Source organism: Microcaecilia unicolor, chromosome 2 (genome assembly GCF_901765095.1).
Source record: "Microcaecilia unicolor chromosome 2, aMicUni1.1, whole genome shotgun sequence".
Taxonomy (NCBI): Eukaryota; Metazoa; Chordata; class Amphibia; order Gymnophiona; family Siphonopidae; genus Microcaecilia; species Microcaecilia unicolor.
In genome coordinates, this window is record NC_044032.1 from 425,399,072 (window position 1) to 425,425,018 (window position 25,947).

At 44.2% G+C, this 25,947-nt stretch overlaps 1 protein-coding gene across 1 annotated transcript in view; it reads right to left on the reverse strand.

Moving 5' to 3' along the window:
• SLC9B2 (solute carrier family 9 member B2) overlaps positions 1–12,987 on the reverse strand; it is a 90,771-nt gene extending 77,784 nt beyond the window's left edge. Inside the window, exons 1-2 of the mRNA XM_030190759.1 lie at positions 12,820–12,987; positions 6,340–6,433 (exon numbers count right to left, since the gene is read on the reverse strand). Of these exons, the coding sequence (XP_030046619.1) occupies positions 6,340–6,423 (84 nt within the window). The 5' untranslated portion in view covers positions 6,424–6,433; positions 12,820–12,987. The remainder of the gene's footprint in view (positions 1–6,339; positions 6,434–12,819) is intronic.
• Between the last annotated feature and the right edge of the window lie 12,960 nt (positions 12,988–25,947).

Sequence of the window (25,947 nt, forward strand, 5' to 3'; positions counted from 1 at the left end):
AAATGTGAGAGACTTGAGATCACACGCCACATAACCCAGAGCTTAGGAGTGAGGCTCATCATGGTATGTGCAAAACTAACCCATTTGGAGACACTGCCTCCAAGAAGAACTTAGGGCAGTGATTCCCAAACCTGCTCCTGGAGGCACCCCAGCCAGTTTTGTTCTCAGTACAGTGCAAGGGTCTGGGACCAAAGAAATACATGCAGTTAACTGGAGCGTGCACTTAACCGTTGTGACCCAAAGAAGCTTGACATCTGATAAACATATGTACAGTACTGTTTATTATTATACGTACAGTATACAGTCTCCATTAACTGACGTTAGGCTTACTTGAAGTAATCAGTCATAGTCCTCTGTATACTATTGGGTCTGCCAGACGGTAAAAACTGTCACAGCACTGACATCCAGTGGCCTCCAGATAGGCCCACACGATGTTGAGACTCTCCAGCGCTCTTGCAAAAGTGACAGGAGGAGGTTGTTGAATTTCGTCAGCATGTGCCTTGCTTAGGGTTACCATTTTGTGTCCTCTGAAAAAGAGGACACATGTCACGCCCCCTACCCCGCCCCCGCCCCGCCTCATGCCCCGCCCCTGCCACGCCCCCTTCAGGTCCGGGCCACGCCCCCTTCAGGTCCGGGTTCCGCCCCTATCCCCCCCCCCGTCACATAGTCCCCTCCCCCCATCACATACCCCCCCCTCACTTACTGTCTAGCCCTGGTGGTCTAGTAGCGTCTTCTCTTCGGGGCAGGAAAGAGCCCCCTCTTTCCTGCCAGGAGCGCTGCCTCCCCTGTCTATCATCCTTCTCGGTCTGGCTGGGGATTCAAAATGGCCACCGAGAGTTGAAGCGGCCTCGCGAGAGTTCAACTCTCGGCGGCCATTTTGAATCCCCAGCCAGACCGAGAAGGATGATAGACAGGGGAGGCAGCGCTCCTGGCAGGAAAGAGGGGGCTCTTTCCTGCCCCGAAGACGTCACTAGACCACCAGGGAACATGGTAAGGAAGGGGAGGGGAGGGGAGGGGAGGGGAGGGGACGGGAGACCACGCGCCGATCGCCCGCCCACACGCCCACCGCACGCACGCGCCTGCCCGCACCCGCGCCCACGTTTGTCCAGAAATCCGGACAAACGTGGGCGGGGCAAAATCCGCCGGACGCCCCGGACATGCCCTCAAAAAGAGGACATGTCCGGGGAAATCCGGACGTATGGTAACCCTAGCCTTGCTGCTCATTTCATCATCAGCCGTTGTTGCCTGCATGTAGGCGCATATCTCGACATCAGTGCTGTCGTCAGCTCAGGGCCGTGCCTAGAGTCTCTGGTGCCCCCCTGCAGACCATCAGTTGGTGCCCCCCCCCCCCCCCTGGTGTGACACGAGATGCAAAGGAAACAGGAATTGTCAGCAATATTCTTAGAAACAAATTGCTATACATTGCAAAATAAGATAGCAGATGTAAATTCTCAAAGTGGACATATTCCAAACACTAAAATGAAAATAAAATGATTTTTTTCTACCTTTGTTGTCTGGTGACTTTCTTTTTCTGATCATGCTGGCCCAGTATCTGATTCTGCTGCTATCTGTCCTCTTAACTCCGTTTCCAGGGCTTCCTTTCCTCCTTTCTTCTTCATTTCTTGCTCTATATCCATAAGTAAAAGCTGGGTCCTCCGCAGACTTGACTGTATTTTCTCCATGTGCAGTTTTTCTCCTCATCTCATCTCCTTCCTCTCTCTTCCTTCCCCTCCATCCATGTGCATCTCCTTCCTCTGTTGTCCCTTCCCTCCCCTCCATACATGTTCAGCAATTCTCCTCTCTCCCCTCCCCTCCATTTCAAGCAATTTCTCCTCTCCCTGGGCCCTGCCCTCCCATCATCCTTGTCCCTCTCTGCCCTTCCCTCCTCCATCCATATCCAGCAATTCTCCTCTCTCCCCTCCCCTCCATTTCCAGCAATTTGTCCTCTCCCTGGGCCCTGCCCTCCCAGCCATGTCCCTCTTAAATATGTTTTAAAAACAGCCTTTAAGCACTGTATCTGTGATTAGACTGGCTGTGCCTGGATTGACTGGTGGCAGGGAGTAATGCTGGGGGCAAAATCTGGGGCACTGGGGATGGACTGAACAAAGAGGTATTGTGTGCTGTGGTCCTCTGAAGGTCCCCCTCCCTCACCCTGGTTAACTGTTTTAGACTGAAATTGTGAGATTACTTACCTATAATGGAGGTTCTCTCTACACAGCATAAGTGAGTAATTCAACGGTGCCCTGAATCGATTAGCTCTGCAAAGCTTGAAAAGGGCCCCTCTTGCAGGGGAAAGTGGTTGGGTTCATGTGGCTGATTCATCCTGATCATGAAGAACCCCCCCCCCCGCCACGCTGGTGAGCCCGAGAGTCTTCGGGTGTGCTATGCCCCTTCTCTTTTTTCCTCCATAACCAATAGAGCACAGGAGAGGAAGAGGGGTGGAGATAAAGGGTGCATTCATACTATACAATTAAGGGGCAGGCCTGAGAGAACAAGGGCGCTGCTTGCCCCGCCTCCTCCCCTATGATATCCAATCATTGCATGGCAAAGGACTGGAGTCAACAGCAAGAAGGATTTGATAAGACTTATAGGGTGAAGGATGGGCGGGCCTAAGACCCTGTAAGGACACCGCTTTCCCCGCCTCCTCCCATATGGTATCCAATCAGTGGATAGGAAAGGTAGGGGGCGGGCACGACAGGCATAGTCTGTACCAAGGACCGCCCCCTGCTGGAACCTTTGTGCCGCGAAACTCGAGAAGTGCGGTAACCACTAATCAGAACGGACTGATTACATCACTGCAGGCAAAATGGCGGCGCCCAGAAAGCGGCGACTGTGATGAGCGGCGGGTGAGTGGGCAGAAGGGTCAGATATTTCGCTCCCCGGGAAAGGAGGGGGGTGTATAGCAGGTCACCCTGCACCACGAAGGGCTCCACTGGGCACCGGGCTGAGAGATCCCTGTGCATGAGAGTGAACACTGGCAGGGAGTAAGCGACAAGGGTAAGCATGGCGCGGGCGCCCTCCAGAGGTCGGCGCCCCCCTGCGGTGCTTACCCCGCTTACCGTGTTGGCACGGCCCTGCGTCAGCTGTTTGTAGATCGTAATCAACAGCTACGCAGTGATGAAACTCCTCTTCAGTAACACTGGCTGGGATATCAATAACCTGTTCATCTGACACGTTTGCAACAGCTGCATCTGTTTCATCCCATTTCCACATCCTTAACAAAAAGCTTGCCCACTTGTAGCAGTTCACAATGGTTGCCTGTGTAACATGATTCCAGGCTTCTTTCTGCATATGTAGGGAATCCAACAGTGATAGATTATGAGCCAGTTCAACAGCACGTTTATCCTTCCCAGTCTGGTCATCCATAACACTCATCAGACGACATAGCACAAGAGCCCGATAATGTTGTTTGAAATTGGCTATTATGCCTTGATCCATAGGTTGGATTAGAGAGGTAGTGTTTGGTGGCAGGAAGACCACCTTGATGTTAGGCAGCCTGACATCATCCTTGTGTGCAGCACAATTATCACAAAGCAGCAAAATCTGACGCTTTTATGCCCGCATTCTAGTGTCTAACGTCTTTAGCCACTGCTTCCAAATTTCCCCAGTCATCCATGAATTTGCGTTAGCCTCGTATGACACAGGAAGTCGCTTAACTTTCTTAAAGCAAAGGGGCTGTTTGCTCTTTCCAATGACAAGGGGTTCCAACTTCTCACTCCCATCCATATTGCAGCAAAGGAGGATCATCAGTCGGTCCTTCGACGTTTTACCTCCTGTAGTTTCGGCATGCTTGAATGCAAGTGTTCCATCAGGAATTGGTCGCCAGTAGAGACTGTTTTCGTCAGCATTGAAAATGTCACAAGGTGCAAACTCGTTCAAGATGGTAGGAAGAACTGAAACAACCCAATTTTCAGCACCAAAGTCAGCGTCTTGTTTCTCACCATGCTGTTTCTTGAATTTTATGTTGTTCCTCTCCTTCCATCTTTCCAACCACCCAACAGTGGCTTTGAATTCAGTTAGTCCAAGACTTTCAGCTAGCTGGTTAGCTTTCTCCATAAGCAGTGGACCTCTGACAGGAAACTGTCTGCTCCTGACTCGAGAAAACCACCAAAGAAGAGCATCTTCTACCTCCTCAGCTTTTCCCGCCCTTTTACGTTTCCTGTGTGGATTTGTATTGTTTTTGCCAGTCTTCCAGAAGCTGATCTTTCTGCTTCAAGACATGTGAAATTTGACTGGGATCGACACCATATTCTTTAGCAATAGATGCTTGACTGTTTGTTTTCTAATTTTTTAAGAACTTCTATTCATTCAGCCAGTGTTAAAGTCTTACAGTTCCGCCGCGACAACGACTCCAGTATACACTCTAACAACATTCTTTCACTTATTCTGCCTGTGGCAGTTAAAGAGGCGGTAAATTTGAAATCTCGTTAGTTGTCACGCGCCAATCGGCTTCCATATTCCGTATGCGCGCTTATGCGGAGTCTTTCCTGCACAGCAGCGGTCTTAAACCGTGCATATAAGCGAATCTTGCACTTTTCAGTGGTGCGCTAAACCGGTTTGTCTCCATAGAAACTGATGGCACCAAAAACGGGACCAAAGTATGGCATGCAGTTAAACAGAGCATACGCTTATCCGACCTGCACTGAAATGGAGTGCACTGTAAATGCACAATGAATAATCATGAGATTAGCATGCAGTGGAAGCAGTAAATGCAAATCTCTCTCAGGAATTCATTGTGGATATCCTGAAAACCTGACTGGCTGACGTGCGTCCAGGACCAGGTTTGGGAAATACTGACTTAGGGGTCAGTGCACCAACAGATTTAGTGCATGCAAAATAAGACGCCCATTATAGTCCCAAGGGTGTCTCATCATTTAGTGAGTGGCAATTGTTAGCGGACCTTAGTCTGGAGATATTGCACCTCTATGAGTCTCAGTATTCAAGCTGAGAACATTACAGAGAAACAGTAGGATTTCTTACTGCATATTTTAATGAATTAAATTATTTTCCCTACACTGCAATGAAATCACTCATATAAAGGATGCTGCCAGTTTGTTGCTGTTTTTGGATGCTAAGTTTCAGCGAGACTTATCTGCTACATATCTTTTGCCATACAGTGCATTCTGTAAGAACCCCACATCTGCCAGAAATTTTAGTTGGTAGCACTTTTTCATAGGACCCCCAATGAAGGCTCTACAGGCCGAAACACAGCCTGTTTTGGATTCCTTTGCTAAGCACATCCTGTATTCTGTTGTGACAAGTGGTTCTGTATATGCCTTCTGGATTTTTTTTTAAATAAAATGTGCTTCTGGCCAGCCTGGTAACTTGTCTTGGTGCCTTCCACTCCTTTTGTTTGCATGTGTTAAACTGTTCCCCAATCCCATGCAAGCTACTAATCCATTGTTTCTCTAGGTCAGTATTCCTGGAGACAAATTAGGACTTGGAATCTAGGCTTCCCACTCTCTAGGGAAATGGTCTTCAATGCAAGGCCTGAGAGCCAATGGCAGCCTCTGTGGACCTCTTGAGCAACCAGACACTCCCCCAATACGCCCCCCCCCCCTAACCTGACCTCCCAACCCCCACCTACTTCTAAAGACAAAAACAATGCTCAATCACTCCTGCTTCTGGCAGTGCATACACACAGCTAGAGGGGTCAGTCGCTGCCATGCAGAAAGATGGTGCTACTGGCAGCATAGAGTGATTGGGCATTGTTCCTGCCTTTAGAGATGAGTCAGAGAAGGAGAGATGCTAGACCTGATAGGGAAGGAGCAGATGGGAGAAGAAATACTAGACATTGAGGGAGGGGAAGGGGAGGAGGAAGAGAGATGCTGAATCAACATTTAAGACTTAGTTTGATGAGGATGGGTGTCACTTGCACATTAATCAGCTGTCATGGCCTTGCATGGAAGCTAGGCTGGTGGAATGATAAAGTCGGGTGTGGCAGGACAATGCTGACACTTGGGGGGGGGGGGGGAGGGGGAGACACTTACATGGCTTACTGCAATGCCAGGTCCACATTCAAATGTTGTGCATCCTGTCCCTTCTGCGGGTGGGACATGGCAGTGGAGGAGTGCGGACCGATGCAGGAAGGCCTAGCAGCCCCAGCTCTCCTTCGGCCCTTTTGAGCTCAAAGTGTTCCTGACTTTAAAGGATGTTTTCCCTTTCCTCATTTCCAGTTAATTAAATATATTTATCTCATGTTATTTACTAACAGCTCAGTGCTGAATCTTTGTCCATAGTAGTTAGTGTCACCATGTCAGGGTACATTTATGTGCATTTTCATTTCTCTCATAACTTATCAAAATAGTGTGGGGGTGGGGGCTTGGGAAACATTATTACCTGGGAGCTCTGCTGTGTAACAGCTTCATTGTTTGTATACTGAAGTGGGCCATCTTCCTCAAGTGCATAATCTTCCTTCCCCATGACATTCAAGCTAAAATATAAAAAAAAAAATGTTAAAATTGCTGAAGTAATCCACAGCTCATTGTCAAAAGGTCATCCTTCCTGTCAGTGCCCGAGCCACAATTGGAAGTGGGGAGACATCAGGGCAATAATTTTGTTGAGAGGAAGAAGGGAGGTATCTTTGTGTGCACTGGGTCATTTTGGGGGAAGGAGATGGAACTGTGCTGGAGTGGGGCAGAGAGGAAGTTGACAGAGGCCACAGCAGTCAGCATTGGCCCTACGCCAGCGTCATACCTAGCGGTATGTTTCTGGGGTTCAGCCCCCACGACAGACATTAGCACATAGACCTGCATGCTGCAGAATAGCCTACAGGCTTTTTAGCATGCATTTTAATAGGCTGTGCGCCGATATCTACCACAGGAGTAAACCTCAGCGCAGAAACCCTTTTAACATACAGTGGCCATTAACAAGCAGGTGAAACCGCTCATTAAGGTTGTGCTGTAACCTGCAATAGCGTTCTGCATCAGACCCTCTGTTCTGACTTGAGGAAGGTGTTTGTTGATTCTCAAAATCTAATCAAGAAATCCATTAAGGAAAATAAAAAAAAGATATAAGCTTCTATATTTGTGAATGCTACCTATATCAGAGATGCTATAAATTATAAATATCTTAAATAGTCCAGGACCATTTTCAAGGTATTATATATAGGAAAGATTGGATATTAGTCCTAACAGTCAAGAGCCATATCATTGTACTCACCACCAATCAGTGGGTATCTTTGCCATGGTGCAATATGTGTGTTTGACTTATTTAGCACCAACTCTAATTAGACATCAGAACAGCTGTGTGTGTAATCTATGAATTCTCTTACAAAAATATACAAAAAAGAAAAACAAACCTCTTATATACCACACAGTGCGGTATATCAATCTAACAAAAACAATATTAAAAATTGTTCTGTCTTATCAAAATTATTCTTTCCAATCCATCAAATTTGGAAAGAATTTACAAAAGGGGTTGAGAATGTCTATCCATCTGGGGGCAAACTAACTCTGCAAACTGCCCCATCCCAACGACTTTCCTCCATAAATTGCCGCCACTACCATAATCTACCCCCCCCCCACTACACAAAACATCCCATCCCTAAAACTTCCCCAGCACCCAAAAGCTGACTCTGAAACTGACCTGTATATCCAAAACCTACCCCCACAATTATGGAAACTGCCTCCAACCCCCAAAACTACTCCCCTTCAAACTACCACCTCTCGACCCCACAAATTGCTCCAACCCAAAATTAACCCCTAGCTGCCCCACCTTCAAACACACTCACAACTTCCTCCGCCTCCAGCACATTGACAACACAGAACAGAGATAACACACAAGAATTATATATCTGTATATTTCATTTTCTTAGTAGTTTTCACATGAGAATTAACAGACAGTCAGTTTTCCTTTTGGTTGTTATGTGTACTGACAATTAGTACCCAGGCCATTGCCGTAAGCAAGACCAGATGAAAGCATCAAATTAGGCCCATACTTCAGGTCCAAATATTTAGGGGACCCCGAGATATGCTCAAGACTCAAAGTAGGAATCTCAACTGTCTGGCTTTTTCCAGGATTCCAGACTGTTGCACCATTGCCTGGAAGGTAGAAGTATAGCTAATGTGTATGGATATTTCTCTGCGTTTATAACCTCTACCTGCAGTTCTCTAACGCTCCCCCCCCCCCCCCCCCATTAGTGAGCCTGTCCTGCAGGTCTGCTCCAGCCAATGGGAAAGCAGTGGAAACAGGAATAGTAGCTCCAATCACAGGAAAGGGCCAGATCAGCTGGGTAAAGTTCTTTTCAGTGTTGCCAAATGGCAACAAGTTTTCCCCGCCCCAAATTAATATAAATATTAATAAGGTAAATATGAATATATTCATTATAAATATTAATAAAGTAACCACAATCATAAACGGACCCCCCCCCCCTCCACGAAGAAAATAACTTACTGAACTCACCGCGCATGGCAGACTGAAGAGGTAGAGAGTGACTGTGTGAGACTCAAAGTCTTCCTGCCACTGTGCAGGTGCGCTCAGGCATTTAAAAGAAGCCCACCTCCACAGGGCTTCTATTGGTCTGCAGGAAAAAAACAGAACCTGCGGCTGCGACAGCAAAAGGCCACCCCACGGCTTTCAAAAAAAACTGCAGCGGTCACGTGAAACCCGCCCAACTGTGCGGCCGAACCGCGGAATTGGCAACTTTGGTTCTTTTGTGCTGTACAAGTAAGGTTTCTTTATGTGGTGGGGGCAGAAGAGAAATTAAACCTTCCCCAAAATGCTGCAATACATGTCTATGGGAGAAGCAGTTCCAACAGCTGCAGCATAAAAGATTCATTGTAACATAGTGAGTAAGGAATTCCAATTTTCAAACTGCCTTCCCCTCTCACCTCCTCTCCCGTCCCAATCACAGACACACAGAATACACACATCCATGCATGCACACACCTCTCAACACACAAACAAGACAGAGATACACAGACACAGGCATCCACATGCAAAACACAGATAGGATAAACAGGCAATGCAGATACATAGACATATGAGCAGAGGCGTAGCCACAGTCGGTATTTCGGATGGGCCCTTACACACGCACATGCCGCCCCCCCATCCCCACCACAAATATCTTCCTGGAGACAAGAACACAGATATAGGACCCCTGCCAACAAGCCTACCTTTAATACCATTGGTGGTATAGGAGTCCAACAGACAGGATATTCAGCCAGAGTCTGTGTAACTGTCTTACATTGGTCCAGATGAATACTGGCCGGGACCCATATATGCTCCGGCGGCCAGGAAATACCTAATTAGGCCCAGACATGGACCAGCAATGAATATCTAGGGCTAATTCTGCCTGTGGCATCAGTGTTTAAAAAAGAAAAACAAAACAAATGCCAACTGTGGAGGGCTGCATATTGACCGGTATGAAGTTACTGACCAGCACATTTTAAACTCCTCAGATAAATATTTTTTTTTTTCACTAAAGGCACAGTTAAGCATTGGAATTCTATGCCAGATGATGTAGCAAATGCAGCTGGGTTTTAAAAACTTTGGACAAACTCCTAGAGGAAAAAAAAAAATTGACAGACCTGGGGAAAGCAGCATAGAAGCTTGCTACTGTTTGCTATCCTGCCAGGTATCTGTGCCCTGAATTGACCACTGTTAGAAACAGAATACTGGTTTGCTGGACCTTTGGTCAGACCCAGTATGACAGTTCTTTGGTTCAAAAGTATTGCTGGGCATTAAAAAAAAAAAAAAAAAAGTGTACATGGGTATCAGGTATAAATCACAAATAAACAGTCCCACAAGTTTCTGATAGCGGGGGTGTCTATAGCACAATATAACAAAACCCAGCACTAAACACACTTAAATCAAATATCTTAATTGGTATGTAAACAACATTACACAACAGAAGCCTCAGAGGCGATTTGTTTCATACTAAATCACAGCCTAGTGCCTCTCTGAAATGATCATCAGCTTCAATTAATCGTCCACGGTACTTTTATCAAATGTTCTCACAAAATAAGTAAATTTTGATACGGGATGATTAAAGTATTTTGTGAGAAAATTTTAGAAAAGTACCGTGGACGATTAATTGAAGCTGATTATTTCAGTGAGGCACCAGGCTGTGATTTAGTATGAAACGAGTCGCCTCTGAAGCTTTTGTTCACAGTGTAATGGTGTTCACATACCAATTAAGATATTTGATTTAAAAGTGTTTAGTGCTGGGTTTTCTTATATCACAGGTATTGGGGGGCCACTCCTGAGATCAGGGCTGGGGTGAAGAGCGCATTTCCAAAAGTACATGAATAAATTTTCACAGAAAAAGTACCCATACAAATAGTAGATGCATGTACTTTTCCCTACATTTAAGTGCACTGTTTGAAAATTACTCCTCCCCCCCACATTATGTACAGTGGCACTCATGGATTTTTTCACTAATCTTTTAGGGGTTTTGAATTTTCTCTTTTATAATCTAATGTCATTTTATGGAATATCAATGCAGAATATTTTTGGAAGTGTTGCACTGATGCAATATTTATTTGGAAGTATTACACTTTCAATCTACTATTGTTTCTGTAATAGAGTTTATTATGTACTCACCTCCATGAAGAGAGGTGTTAGATCAAAAAGTATTGAAAGTCATGAAATAGCTATTCTGGACACATCTATGCAGGATATTACCAATAAGGGAATACTGGTGGCTACCTGAATGCAACATGTGTGTGAAAGGGAAAATGCCTGCATGTTGATGTAGAACAGCTATACTCCAGTCAATAATATGTATAAATGCAGCCAACTAAGTAGTGAAGCTCCCAAAGGTATATTTTTATATTTTAAAGGCTATTAAATGGGGAAGGGGTGAGAACAACCGGCCACTCAATCACTCATTTCTAGCTCTGGCTGAAATGATGCTGAAAACTTCTGCCTGCCTTGGAGGAATGGTAAAAGCTGATAGGAAGTTTACATTCACATTGTAAAAATGGGAAATACACATTTGGGGCAATTCTATGACACAGCACTTACAGTTAGGCACCTAAAGAGCACCTTACTGGACCTACTACCCTATATTGGATTGTAGACACCTACTTTCTCTTTACAGGATACTAGCCTAACAGGGGATTAATGTGTCTAGAGTAGTGTTAGCACCTAAGTATTGCAGGTATGGTTGGAGAAAATTCAAAACAAACATTCTAAATAGTTTTTTTTATTTTTTTGGAATCCAGCTGAGTCCAGCAGACAACTTAAGTGCACAATTTTTGGAACATTATTGGTTTTGCACCCTACACTTTGGCGATTGTTTTTTACATTTATGAACACTTAAAGGTGGGACCAAAGATGAAACATAGCCACAAAGGATGTCATCTATTTAGCAGTGGTATAAATGAGTTTTCCCTTTATTTAGGTACACATTTCCATTGAATTCTAGTAATGAACACAGTCTTGTCAGTCTCTTTTTAACATTTATGTGTCTTTTGTGGAGGAAAACGGTAATGGAATTCAAATATGCGTGGGATAAACAAAGGAATCCTGCTCAGAAGGAAGGGATCACCAGAAGCTTAGCCGGTGGTGGGAGGCGGGGATAATGCTGGGCAGACTTATACGGTCTATGCCCTGAAAAAGACAGGTACAAATCAAGGTAAGGTATACACAAAAAATTGCACATGTGAGTTTATCTTGTTGGGCAGACTGTATGGACCGTGCAGGTCTTTTTCTGCCGTCATCTACTATGTTACTATGATTTAAATATTTTAAAATAAGAAATATAGTTCATGTATTAATATTTATAATTAAATCATAAGTCCTACTTTTTTATTTTTGCTGGAATAAGAAATATAGTTTGTGTGTAAAGAAATCATTTAAAAAGAAGTCCTACTTTTTGTTTTGCTTGTATACTATAAGTGCAAAGTCTCCATTGGCTCGGGTATGAACTTAAGGAGTCTTACTAAAATTAGTGCACAATATTTGTAGAAGAGCTCAAAGGAATAAATAAATTTAGGTCCAGCTCATGCCTGCTCCTGTATCTGCCCTCTTGCAAAATACACCCATGTCTGTGCTAGTATTCGGAATAGTTACATGTATGATAGTGACCTACTTTATAGGATTATACTGATATTTTTTTTTCACCGCCTAAATCTTATCCCTTGAATCTGTGCCTTTCAAGCTTCTACATGTTTAAAATATCCTATCTACATGTGCTGAAGCACTTCCAAGTTTTCTAAGATGAATGTTTCAAGTTCGATTTATTTTGTCAGGAGAAAGCGGTATAGGACCAGTATCACAGCTGCCTATATTATTATCTAGGACCTAACCAACAACAGGACAGATTACAAATAACTTGGAGTAGCCTGTTTCCTATAGTGCAAATAAAAATAGTAATTGTAATATGCCCTCAATGACTATGGTACCTACAAGTATGAGCTAGGAATCAGAGAGTGCTTAAAGTGAACGAAATATTAGGTGGGGGAAAGACACAGCCATGGTCTTACAGGGTCAGTTTAGTGCTTCAGACAGTGGTTTACTCATTTTCAAAGCACTTAGTTCTTTGAAAATATGCCTCAACTTATCAGCATGGCACTGCCAATCCTAGCACCAGCTGTAGGCTAAGGTAGCCCTCCTCCTCCTCCTCCTCCTCCTCCTCCCTTTCTGCTTAGAGAGATTAAATGACATAAGAAACAGATTTCTAAGCGGGAAAACAACAAGAAAAGAATGGGTATAGTTTATCAAGCACAGCGCCTGTCACAGATCTCTCTGTTTTCCTACACAGCTGCAGTGTATTTCTCCAGAGAAAGGGCTCCTCAGATAGCAATCACAGACACATTGAATTATACAGACGCTGCTACAAATGAAATGTCTCGACCAATTGATAGAACTTACCTACAAAGCGGCTTTCAGCCGAGAGATGAAGCTGTGAGGCTCCCCAGAAAAGGGCAAAAGAAAATAATACACAGAAGGCAGCCCCAGGCTGTGTTTAAATCCAACCCTGTGTCACCCAGTGATCAGCATAATGGAGCCGCCCAGAGACCGTCACAGCACGAGGAAATTAGCCTGCCCCACTGAGTCACACACAGACACCACAGCACCTGAGCAGAGCCAAACGGCACCTGAAGCAAGACGGCAAGACATCAAAAACCACTGAAGCCAAGAAGGTTAATCACCCCCCCTCCCCTCCGCGCAGCCGTCATCCCCATACACCCAAACCAAAGAAAACAAACCTATGCGCTTCTGCATCCACGTTGTCATAGTGAGAGGGTGGATCAAATTGGTAGAGGAGGGTCTTGAATCAAATAGATTGAAAATTCTTCTGGAAACAAAACACATCTTGGAATCCCTATGGATTGAAATTCCATGTGTAAAGGTGAAAAGGATAGTGATAGATTGTAAGCTCCTTTGAGCAGGGACTGTCCTTCTTTGTTAATTGTACAGCGCTGCACAACCCTGGTAGCGCTTTAGAAATGTTAAATAGTAGTAGTAGTAGTGATAGGAGTGTACTAACGTCCACCTGGCCAGGATGAATCGACAGATGTAGAAATTTTATCAGAAATTAGGGAGGCTAACAAAATGGAGAACACAAAAATAATGGGTGATTTCAATTACCCAGATATTGACTGGGTAAATGTAACATCATGGTATACTAGGGAAGTAAATTTCCTTGACAAAATCAAGGACTGGTTTATGGAGCAGCTGGTACAGGAGCCAACGAGAGGAGGAAAAATTCTAGACCTAATCCTTAGTGGAGCACATAATCTGGTGAAGAAGACAATGGTGCTGGGGGCGCTTGATAACATTGATCATAATATGATCAGATTTGATATTGGCTTTGGAGTAAGTACACACAGGAAATCCAATATGTTAGCATTTAACTTTCAAAAAGGAGACTATGATAAAATGAGAAGAATGGTGAAAAGAAACTTAGAGGAGCAGCTGCAAAGGTCAAAAATTTACATCAGGTGTGGATGCTGTTTAAAAATACCATCCTGGGAGCCCAGCCCAAATATATTCCATGTATTAAAAAAGGAGGAAGGAAGACCGAATGACAGCTGGCATGGTTAAAAAGTGAGATGAAGGAAGCTATTAGAGCTAAAAGAAAATCCTCCAGAAAATGGAAGAAGGATCTGAATAAAAATAATAAGGAAACAGCATAAGGAATGGCAAGTCAAATGCAAAGAGCTGATCAGTAAGACAGAGGGACTTTGAAAAAAAGATTGCGTTGGAGGCAAAAAGACATAGTAAAATTTATTTTAGGTATATTAAAAGCAAGAAGCCGGCAAAATAATCAATTGAACCGCTAGATGACAGAGGGGTAAAACAGGCACTCAGGGAAGACAAAGCCATAGCAGAGAGATTAAATTAATTCTTTAGTTCGGTCTTCACCAAGGAAGATTTGGGAGAGATACAGTGCCAAAAATGGTATTCAAACCTGACGATTCAGAGAAACTGAAAGACATCTGTATCAGCTGCTCCTCTAAGTTTCTTTTCACCATTCTTCTAATTTTATCAGGAAGTATTTTTTCACGGAGAGAGAAGTAGATGCTTGGAATGCCCTCCAGCGGGAGGTGGTGGAAATAAAAACGGTAATGGAATTCAAACATGTGTGGGATAAAGGAATCCTGTGCAGAAGGAATGGATCCCCAGGAGCTTAGTCGAGATTGGGTGGCAGAGCTGGTGGTGGGAGGCGGGGCTGGTGGTTGGGAGGCGGGGATAGTGCTGGGCAGACTTATACGGTCTGTGCCAGAGCCGGTGGTGGGAGACGGGACTGGTGGTTGGGAGGCGGGGATAGTGTTGGGCAGACTTATACGGTCTGTGCCGGAGCCAGTGGTGGGAGGAAGGGATAGTGCAGGGCAGACTTATACGGTCTGTGCCAGAGCTGGTGGCGGGAGGCAGGGATAGTGCTGGGCAGACTTATACGGTCTGTGCCAGAGCCGGTGGTTGGGAGGCAGGGATAGTGCTGGGCAGACTTATACGGCCTGTGCCCTGAAGAGCACAGGTACAAATCAAAGTAGGGTATACACAAAAAGTAGCACATATGAGTTATCTTGTTGGGCATACTGGATGGAACATGCAGGTCTTTTTCTGCCGTCATCTACCATGTTACTATGTAATGGCACAAATTGACAAACTGAAAAGTACCAAATCACCTGGACTGGATGGTATTCATCCCAGAGTACTGATAGAATTGAAAAATTAACTTGCATAACTATTGTTAGTAATATGTAAAATCACGCATGGTACTAGAAGATTGGAGGGTGGCCAATGTAACGTTGATTTTTAAAAAAGGTTCCAGATATGATCTGGGAAATTATAGACAGGTGAGTCTGACATCAGTGTCAGGCAAAATGGTAGACACTATTATAAAGAACAAAATTACAGAGCATATTCAAAAGCATGGATTAATGAGACAAAGCCAATATGGATTTAGTGAAGGGAAATCTTGCCTCACTACTACTACTACTACTATAAATCATTTCTATAGCGCTACCAGTCATACACAGCGCTTCACAATTGAACATGAAGAAAAGACGGTCCCTTCTCAAAAGAGCTTACAATCTAAATCAAGACAGACAGACAGGACCAATAAGGATAAGGGTAGGACAGACAGAAGGACACATAGGGAAAGGGACTATTGAAGAGAGGAAGACAAGATAAAGGTTACGAGCAAGTGACAAGTTAGGAGAGCCCCAAATACCAGGGATCTGAGCCTTCCAGGGAGACAGGGGCCATTTGCTGCACCAGGACTCAAAACCACACCAAACTCTGACATAAGCCTAATCTATTACATTTCTTTGAAGGGGTGAACAAACGTGGATAAAGCTGAGCCGGTCAATATTGTGTATCTGGATTTTCAAAAGATATTTGACAAAGTACCTCATGAAAGACTCCAGAGGAAATCGGAGAGTCATGGGATAGGAGGTAATGTTCTATTGTAGATTAAAAACTGGTTAAAAGATAGAAAACAGGGGGAGAGAGATTCAAGATGGCTGCCGCACAGGTTGATTGCTGAAACGCTCTCGTGTCTATGAGCAAACAATTCTTGTTTTTCAAATAGAAAATGCCCCACTCTAAACGAAAAGGAATTGTGAGATTGGTACCTCCACCCACTTCAACTTCTTCACCAGCTCAGACGTCCCTTGAACGTTTCTTTCCCGGTGCTACCAGACTGCAGCGAGGAGCGGATCCCATAGCGGGGGAAGCCGGAGGAGCGGAATCCCCGCCGGGAGAGGAAGTCTCCTTATCACCACCGTCCACCTCGCTTATTCCTCCTAGCCCGGCATTGAGAGCGGTCCTGGCGGGAAACTCCATCGGCTCCGATGACGCGTCGATAGGGACGACAGTGGAGGACCCAGGCATGCAAACGGCAACTCGGGGCTCTGTGGGCAGTTTGATTACCATGGTGCAGACCTCGGAGGAAACTCTACTGACCTTGAAGGTGATGTTGGACCAGATTTCCACCACGCTACAGAAAACGTCAGGTGATGTGGTCAATTTAAACACTAAATTTGAAGAATTACAAAGTACTGTAGATTCTGTTAAGAATGATCTATCGATGCAAGTCCAAGCTATAAAGAAAGAAGTTGAAACCCTAAACTCTTTTAAAAATGTGGTAACAAAAGACTCTTTGGACATTAGGAATAAAATCGAACAACTTGAAAACTTTAACAGGCGCCTAAACCTCCGTCTACTCAATTTTCCAATAATAGCAGTGGAAACTCTAATTATTATTTTTCAGAAATACTTGATGGAAGTTTTGAATATTCCTTCAGAGGCTATACCTCCGCTAAACAAGATTTACTATATTCCTGTTAGAAATGGGGGTCATGGTCCTGTTAAAGATAATCTTGATTTACAAACTATCTCTGATATTTTAGAACAATCCTCGGACATAATAGTGAACAGAGCTACAGTCATTGTATCGCTCGTTTTTGAGCAAGATTATAATACCATCTTAAGACTCTACTTTAAAAACCTTAAGTCACAATTTTATGGTGCTAAGGTTTGGGTATACCCTGACGTTACTAAGTCAACTCAGCAAAAAAGGAAGCAATTTCTTTCTTTAAAACAAAATACAATTGATATTGGAGCTTCCTTTTTTCTTGCATATCCGTGCAAATGCGTGGTCAAGCTGGCTCAAACAAAATATACATTCTTTTCACCGGAACAGCTAAAAGTGTTTATAGAGATGAAGAAAGTGAAGTGAAAAGTAATGAAGCACTGGTTAATAACAGCCTATACCTATGATAGATTATTCTTTTTTTTTTTTTAATCTTCTCTAACTCTTTTCTCTCCCACATCACTATTGTGGTCTAAGAAAGGTTGTAAAATATTATTTTGTATAAATGCACCAATAGATATTTTTCTTTAGAGTGTTAAATACTTTGTTAATATGAATGGAATATTATTATTTTATATTAATTTTTGCCTGCATTTCTCTTACAAGGTTTATCCTTGTTAAAAATGTATTAAAATTATAAATAAATAATAATAATAATAATAAAAAAGAAAACAGAGAGTAGGGTTAAATGATCAGTATTCTCAATGGAGAAGGGTAGATAGTGCGGTTCCCCAGGGGTCTGTTCTGGGACCTCTGCTTTTTAACATATTTACTATCAGGCTCATTTTCAAAGCACTTAGCCTCCCAAAGTTCCATAGAAACCTATGGAACTTAGCCTCCCAAAGTGCTTTGAAAATATGCCTCATCATGTGTTTTATAAATGATCTAGCGATGGGAGTAACTAGTGAGGTAATTAAATTTGCTGAAGGAACAAAGTTATTCAAAGTTGTTAAATCGCAAGAGGATTGTGAAAAATTACAAGAGGACCTTACGAGACTGGGAGACTGGGCATCCAAATGACAGATGACATTTAATGTAAAGAAGAGCAAAGTGATGCATGTGGGAAAGAGGAACCCGAATTATACCTAAGGTTCCACTGCAGGCTCACTTCCAGCTTCTCCCTTCCCCCTTCACACAGTGTCCCGCCCTTGCAGAAACAGGAAATGCATCATCGGAGAAGGTGGGACACTGCCATATGCTTGCAGGAAAAAGAAGAGCAGGCATTAAATCCTCACAGTTGTTACAGCAGAAAAACAAGTTAACCCTTCCATGGAGGGAAGGGTTTGAGAACAACCGTTGCAGTTGGAGATTTGATCATTTGGCAGGTAGATAGCTGGGTGGCTGGTGGACATGAAGATTTGTCTGCCTGGTGCAAAGCTGGCGGACCTCAGTCTAGGCACCTAGATAAGATTTTAGAAAGTGCTGGGGAGGAGCCTGCTGTCTTGGTATATGTGGGTTCCAATGACATAGGAAAATGTGGGAGGGAGGTTAAAGCCAAATTTAGGTTCTTAGGTAGAAAGCTCAAATCCAGAACCTCCAGGGTAGCGTTTTGCCTATTCTAGAAGGATGGGCTCCACTTTAACCAGGGTGGAACCAGGCAGCTTGCATCAACATTTAAAAAGGAGATAGAGCAGCTTTTAAACTAGAAACTGGGGGAAGGCTGACAGTTGCTCAAAAATGCATGGTTTGAAACAAAGTATCTGCAAACGATATTACCAAAACAGGGAAGATAGAGCATCCCGATAGCAAGGTTGCAGTAGAGACCATTGTAGACCAGGTGTCTTTAAATAAAGAGCAGACAGATGTTCAAGATTGCAAATTATCACTGTCAACTGCTGAACAAGTTGTAACTAGGAACAACAAACATTTTTATAATGTCTGTATACAAATGCCTGAAACCTAAGAAATAAGATGTGAGAGTTAGAATATGTTGAACTAAATGAAAAAATAGATATAATAGGCATCTCTGAGACCTGGTGTAAGGAAGATAACCAGTGGGACACTGTCAATTCCAGGGTACAAATTATATCGCTGTGATAGTGTGAATCAAATTGGTGGAGGGGTAGCATTATACGTTAAGGAGGGCCTTGAATCAAATAGACTAAAAATTCTGCAGGAAAGAAAACAGAAATCCCTATGGATAGAAATCAAACATATAAATGGCAAGAGGCGTACTCACTCGCAAATGCGCAGTAGAGACCCTCTCTGTCACGCCCCCACGTCAATATGTGATGATGGGGACGTGACAGAGAGGGAACCTGCGCACCTGCGAGTGAGGGAACCGTCGTCGCCACCGCTCCCCCCCCAGGGTTGCCGCTACTGCTCCCCCCACCCACCTGGAGTTGCCACCGCCACCCACCCTCCACCCGGCCTGGGTACCTGGCTTCACTATTCAAACCGCCGGAACGCAGCACACAGCTCATCTGAGCTGCCGTTGGCCTTCCTTACCTGCCTGTGTCCCGCCCTTGCCGACGTTACATCACACGAGGGCGGAACACATGCAGAGAAGAACGAAGGAAGGCCGACGGCAGCTCAGATGAGCTGTGTGCTACGTTCCGGCGGTTTGAATACTGAAGCCACATACCCGGCCCGGGTGGGGGGGGGGGGGTGGCAGAGGGGACTCTGGGGGGGGGGAGGGGTGGCGGCGGCGACTCCGGGGGGGGAGGGGCGGCAGCGACCTATCCAGGGGGGGCTTTCAACCCCCCCCCTGCTTTACTAGCCCGTTTTTATGGGCTCAACGGCTAGTTCCATGTATAAGGGGCAAAAGGATAGTGATAGGTGTGCACTACCGTCCGCCTGGCCAGGAACAACAGACAGTGTAATGGATTTCTGCACTCAAAACGCATCACCCTGCTTTTGTTGATATCAAAGCTTAACTGCTACAGCTTTAGCCCATGCTTCTAATTTTATCTACTCCCTCATGAGCATCCAACTCTGTTGCAAGTTATTGTGTCATCTTCAAAAAGGCAAGCTGTTTGGTGGTCAGACATATCCAATTATGTTTAATTGGACAATGCTGTCTTTTCCTAAGTAGGGTCCTTGGCCCTGAGTGACTTTTGTAGGGTTTTGTATTACTTCACAATAGCCCTGATGATCAATACTCTGGCGCTGTGTGGAACAGCAGCAGAAAATTAACTGCCAGCACAGCAAAAGTACTCCCTAATGCTCAAAGCAAATTATATGGAAAAGTAGGTGTGCTGTTAGCATTGAGCAGTAGGGAGGTCAGGAGGAGGCATGTGTGTGGCGCATTCGCTCGAGTTGTGCGTATGTCCCAGGGCAGTGGTTCCCAAACCTGGTCCTGGAGGCACCCCAGTCAGCCAGGTTTTCATGCTATCCACAATCAGGGCTTTTTTTTTTGTTTGTTTTTGAGGGGGTACTGAGTACCTGCACCTTTTCTATTGTCTGCTGAAATTGACCCATGGTCCCAAGTTGTGATGAAAGAGTTCAGGCTCTACACAACAATTCTGCCTTGTCATAGGTTCTGTGACTGGTTGCAGGGGACCTGGCTATTCTGGAATGGGTCCCTCAGTGATCACCCCACCCCTGAAGGGTGACCTGGCATTTGACTACCAACTCCTTTTTTGCTAGAAAAAAATGCACTGTCCACAATGAATATTCATGAGAGAGATTTGAGGAGGCAATGTATGCAAATCTGTTTCATGAATATTCATTGTGGATATCATGAAAACCTGGCTGGGGTGCCTCCAGGACTAGGTTTGGGGAGTAGGAGCCTGTAAAGAGTTATGGGTCCCAGAGTTCGGGCACTGCCTTTCCTCAGCCCATGCAGGGAGTTTTTCTTCCACAGAGCAGCTTCCCCTAGTTCTGGAGAGCTGCCGGAGGTAAGGGCAGGACTCAGGGAAGCCGCAACAAGACGGAGGGACAGCTGGTGAAAATTTTTAACCATACAACCTTTCTAATTAGTCTATTCCAGTTTCAGAAACTGTTTATAGTAACATTTTAACAGAAGTACCCTCCCCCCCCATGTCTTACCATTCTCTTCTTTTTTGGTATCTTCCTGCTTTCACATAAAAAAAAGGACTAATGGAAGATAATGACTTTAAACCACAGCCACCAGCAAAACCGGTCTCCCTATTCCTCCCCATGGCTTGGCACAAACCTAGCGCCAGATCCAAGCTGGCTTAGGGTTTGTCGTGGGAGGAGCGCCATTGTTTGGCACGCTGCCCGCTGAACATTGGGGAGGAATACAGGATGCTCATTGCACTCAGAGCTGGTCAGCTCGTCGTTTCACGCACTCATCAGCTCTGAATATTCGGCACTAATGGCCTCTAGCGCCTGCATTTGCTTTTGAGCATCGGACCCAATATGCCCCCCTTCTGGAAAAAGAGTTACTAAGATAACACCAAAAGTTAGTTTTTTTGCATGGTGAACTGTCTTAGTTCTGTTATTCACCCCTTGTTGGGTGAGGGGGGTTTCTGTGGATGTAAAATATGTTTACATGTAAAACCAAGGCAGTTCCAGTATGCATGGTTAGGGATCAGTATTTTTGATATTAGAGTCCTAGGTTACATAATTTAACTGCTACAGTTTTTGACAGATTTTGCCGAGGATAACCAGCAATTGCAAAGTTTGTTCAAACAGCACCGTTAACATAAAGCAATTGATGTGGCAGCTCATTGGTTTTGATACTTCCCTGATGCAATCAAAATGCTGGCCATCGACTGAAGTTTTTGAATTGAACTGCCTGCCTTGCAAAGCTAAGTTTTTTTCTTTGCTTAAAAAGTATTTAATTTTAAATAACTATCTTTTTGTAAAAAAAAAAAACTTAGCACAGAGCAGACTTTTTAGCCAGTGATTGAATAAGTACTGCAAATTGTCAATTATATGGTAAGTCAATTTCAGAGACTTTTTTTCATCCATTTAGATGCAAATGTTCTTTGAAGCATTTCTTGCAATGACACGGGTGTATTATTATTCATGAGAGAAATTTGCACACAGTGGAGGCAGTGCATGCAAATCCCTCATGGATGTTTGTTGTGGATGTCCTGAAGACCTGGCTGGCTGGGGTGCCTCCAGGACCAGGTTTGGCAACTACTGCAGTAAGAGAACCACAATATCAGTCCAGATGCTTGAGGTGTGTGATGTCCTGCCAGCGGGTGAAGACTAAGAATTGCTTAGCTGTGATGTCATCACTTAAGAACCCTTTAAAGTATTTCTCAGTCTCCTGCAGGTAGTAGACTTTTTATGTAACCTCTAGTGGTCTAAGACTTTATTTCCATCTCCTTGGTCAGTCATATATAAAAAATATTTTTAGGTGTGTAACACCTGGGGGACCCATTAGGTTTTTTTTTTTTTTTTGTGCTTTGGACCTTTCCCTTGTGGGGGGGGGGGGGGGACATTGAACTTAATTGCTGCTAAACGACTTGACTAGTAGCACATATGAGTTTATCTTGTTGGGCAGACTGGATGGACTGTGCAGGTCTTTTTCTGCCGTCATCTACTATGTTACTATGTATTTGGTTTTTGTTTACAGCTTTTGTGAAACCAGCTGTGAGGGAGTGTGGTACAGCAGCAGATGTCCCTGAAAACACACTCTCCACCAATGTTGCAGTTAAACCACCTTAGGGCAGGTGGTGCTAACCTGCCATGTCAGATACCGGGTCAGAGGATGGGGCTCAGGCCAGGACTACTACAAATCATTTCTATAGCGCTACCAGTCGTACGCAACGCTTCACAATTGAAATGGAACAGAGTAGATCTGGGAGGCTCTGAGGAAAGAGGCCTCCTGGAGGAGGACTTGGCATGAAGGAATCCTCCCTTGGTGTTAGCTGGACTGTAGAGGCTTATTTATTCAAGATGTGTGTGTTGCATATGGACTCCCTCTGTCAGACTTCACTCCCCCAGCCATGCCTTAAAACCATCTCCACTCCCGTCTTTGCACGGGCAGTGGCACTCATAGGCTGCCTATGGCCTGCACTGAGACTTTCTCTCTTGCACCATCCTGCTTCTTCTGACACAACTTCCTGTTTTGTGAAGGGCAGGACAGTTCAGAAAAAGTTCTGGTACAGGCCACAGGCAGCCTATGAGTGCTGCTGCCTGGGCAACCAGCATTGAGGTGATTTTAAGGTACTGGGGGGGGGGGGGGAGCAGCAGGAGACACACGCCCCTGTTAAAAATTCCTGGCTACACCACAGAGGGACTACAGTACTTGTGGGGGAGACCCAGGGAAGTAAGGAGTGGCCTTATTTCCAAGGTTTTTACCTGGGGTGAGGAGAAAATAGCTAGGAGTTACAAGAGAAGGAATGAAAGACTGCAAGTGCAAAGTTAAGAGTACACGTTTTTATTGTGATGGCTCAGCCCTGAATGTTATAACTAGAGCCACAACCAGACCCAGATCTATGCATGAGTGACTTGAATTATGCTGTAGAAGCCTGGCAAGATAGGACTGCTAAAGAGAGGAGAAAGCATTGTTAATGTGGTTGTTGCCATATTAAGCCCTGAGTCTGTGGCGGAAAATGATTGCTATTTCGTTTGGCTGTTCAGCCATAAAGTTTCCGTTTGATTTAAACTGCACCATGGCTGTATCTGTGGGGCATCCAGTCTGTCCACCAGCTATATTTCCATACCAACTTACCTTTATGACTCTAATTTTTAAGCAAAACATATCAATGGCTTGGATATAGGGGCCAAATTCAACCTGTCATGGACTCCCCACTAAAGTGGGCACATGGTTAACTTAAATATCTGAGTATTTATTTACATAGAGACTTTTCTAACCTTTATGAATGTTCACTCCATGGTGCAACAACAAGGACACAGACTGGAGCCTTGGCAGAACTATCCCACTGTCCCTAAGGCAAAAGATTATGCCATTTAAAATGGTGATGTTTTAATGTCAGCTGTACATATTACAGTACCCTTCCATTTTAATAACAAAAAAGAATGAAAATAAATAGGCTGTTGGACACTGAGGTTGCTCTTAAAGCAACTTAAGAAAATACTTGGAAGAGCTGATAAAGTTAAGTCCCTTCCTCTGCAAATATACAATCTTACAAGCATATTGTGTCACACAGGAGATGATGTGTAGAGGGTTGTGTTATATCTATTACATTAGCATTACTCAGTAGGAAGCTCCATACAGCCCTGCACTTCTCTTACATGCACACACATCCGCCCTACCACTGTGATATAAAACTGATTTATATGGTGAAGTTGAATGCTGTAAAGTATGTGTTTTTTTGAACCTTTGCAGCTGAAAGCGTTCCTGGACTCCTGGGGGGGGCGGGGGGGGGGGGGGGCTCCTTCTCTGTCACCTGGAGCAGAGATTGCACCTACACCTCAGTTATAATTGTCTTCCACATCTCCCTTCAGAGTCTCTTGTGTTGGAATGTATTATAGTTTAAATATTTTTCCCAGAATAGTGGCTTGGTCATTAGCTTCTGTTGTGGACTAATATGGGAGGCGGGAGTGTATGTTGGGGGTAGTGGTTTCCTGTGTAAAGATGTACTTACAGTTCTCCTAAGTTGTACAAGAGGTGTTCTTGGTACTGTATATATGAAATGTAGAAATAAAGGAAAAAAAACCCCAAACCGATTTATAACAGTATTTTGTAGAGCTTGAAGAATGATAAATAGCAGATGACACTGGAAGTGTGAGAGTTCCTTTCCTTCCCAAAAATGGCAATTTGAACTTTCCCCTGGCTTAGAGTCAGGAGGGTTCCCCCCCCCCCCCCCCCAAAGGTGGGGTGACTTGAAGTTTCTTCAAGTATTTAATCAAAATTAATTTCAGAATTTAAAACATTTCCAGTTGTCAAAGACTTCTACATTTGTTGTAAATAAGGCACATAAAACAACTTACAAAACTAATTCAAGGTTGTCAGACTCTAGTAAATGCTGAAATGTTCTCAGGTGAAACTTGTATGTCCCTGATTCAGGTGCCCTGGCATCATCTAGACACAAATCCAGTTAATGGCAACAGAATCCTAAGATAAGGTTACTATTTCAACGTTCAGAACAGAATTTAACATTTTTTAGATTAACAGAAAATGTAATCCTTCAGGGAATGCAATTCAAGTTTCTGTGGCAAATCTTTACACACACTTATAAAAAAGTATAAATGTATTTATTTATTTTATACCCCATTATCCAGAACATACTCGAGTTCAATGTGGCTAACAGTAAATAAACAACAGACAAGGTTTACAAAGCCATAAACAAAATATCAAATATAGACCATTGATGATGGCCAGTTGCAATCTAAGATACTTCATCAATGGATAGAAACCTCTCAAAGAGGAGAGTTGTCAGTCTTTTACAAAATACCAAGTAATCAGGCTGAAGTTAACTAAACTGGTCCAACTATAGATTGTGGGATGAAACCATTCTTCTAGGGCAGGGGTGTCCAACTCAACTGGATTGCGGCCCTCCAGGACCGAGGTTGGACACCCCTGTTCTAGGGTAAAGTTCATAGATACATTTCAAGCAGGGGCGTAGCCAGACAGCCAGTTTTGGGTGGGCCTGAGTCCAAGGTGGGTGGGCATGGAATTCTTGCCCCCCTCTGCTCTGCTTTGCTCTCTGTTCTTTGTCACTCCCTCTTCCTGCAAGATGAAAATATTAAATACCTGAGCAGGAGGGGATCTATAAACCCCGCCAGCTGAAAATTTCCTCCTGCTCTGGCAGTCAGCGCTCTTCCAAACAGTAGCCAGCAGCACTTTCCTCAAGCTGATGCCACAGCCAGTAGGCTGTGAATTTATGAAAACTAAGTATGTGCAGATGGGCTGATGTCAGTGTCAACTCGAGGTAAGTGCTGCCAGCTGCCATTTGGAAGAGCACTGGCTGTCTGAGGAGGAAATCCTCAGCTGGTGGGGTTTGAGGATCTCTGCCAGTCATAGAAAGTGTGCCACAATCTTGGGTGGGCCCTGGCCCACCCAGGCCCACCCATGGCTACGCCACTGGTTTAAGGTTTAACCAATGCCCACATCTCTTGTGGACAATCTCCGTAAGGAATCGCTATTAAGCAACACAGAGGAAGCTATGCAGCAAGGCTTTCCAGTAGTAAAGAATATTTTACTAAACTGAGTAGCAGAGTAGAGGCACAATTTTACACAGTGGAAAAATCACTTTCTATAATCTTATGATTATGAAATGGTTACAGCACAAGAGTCTTTTCTTCTAAAGGACACATGGGATTCTTATAGCAACCTGTAAGCATGGTTTTTC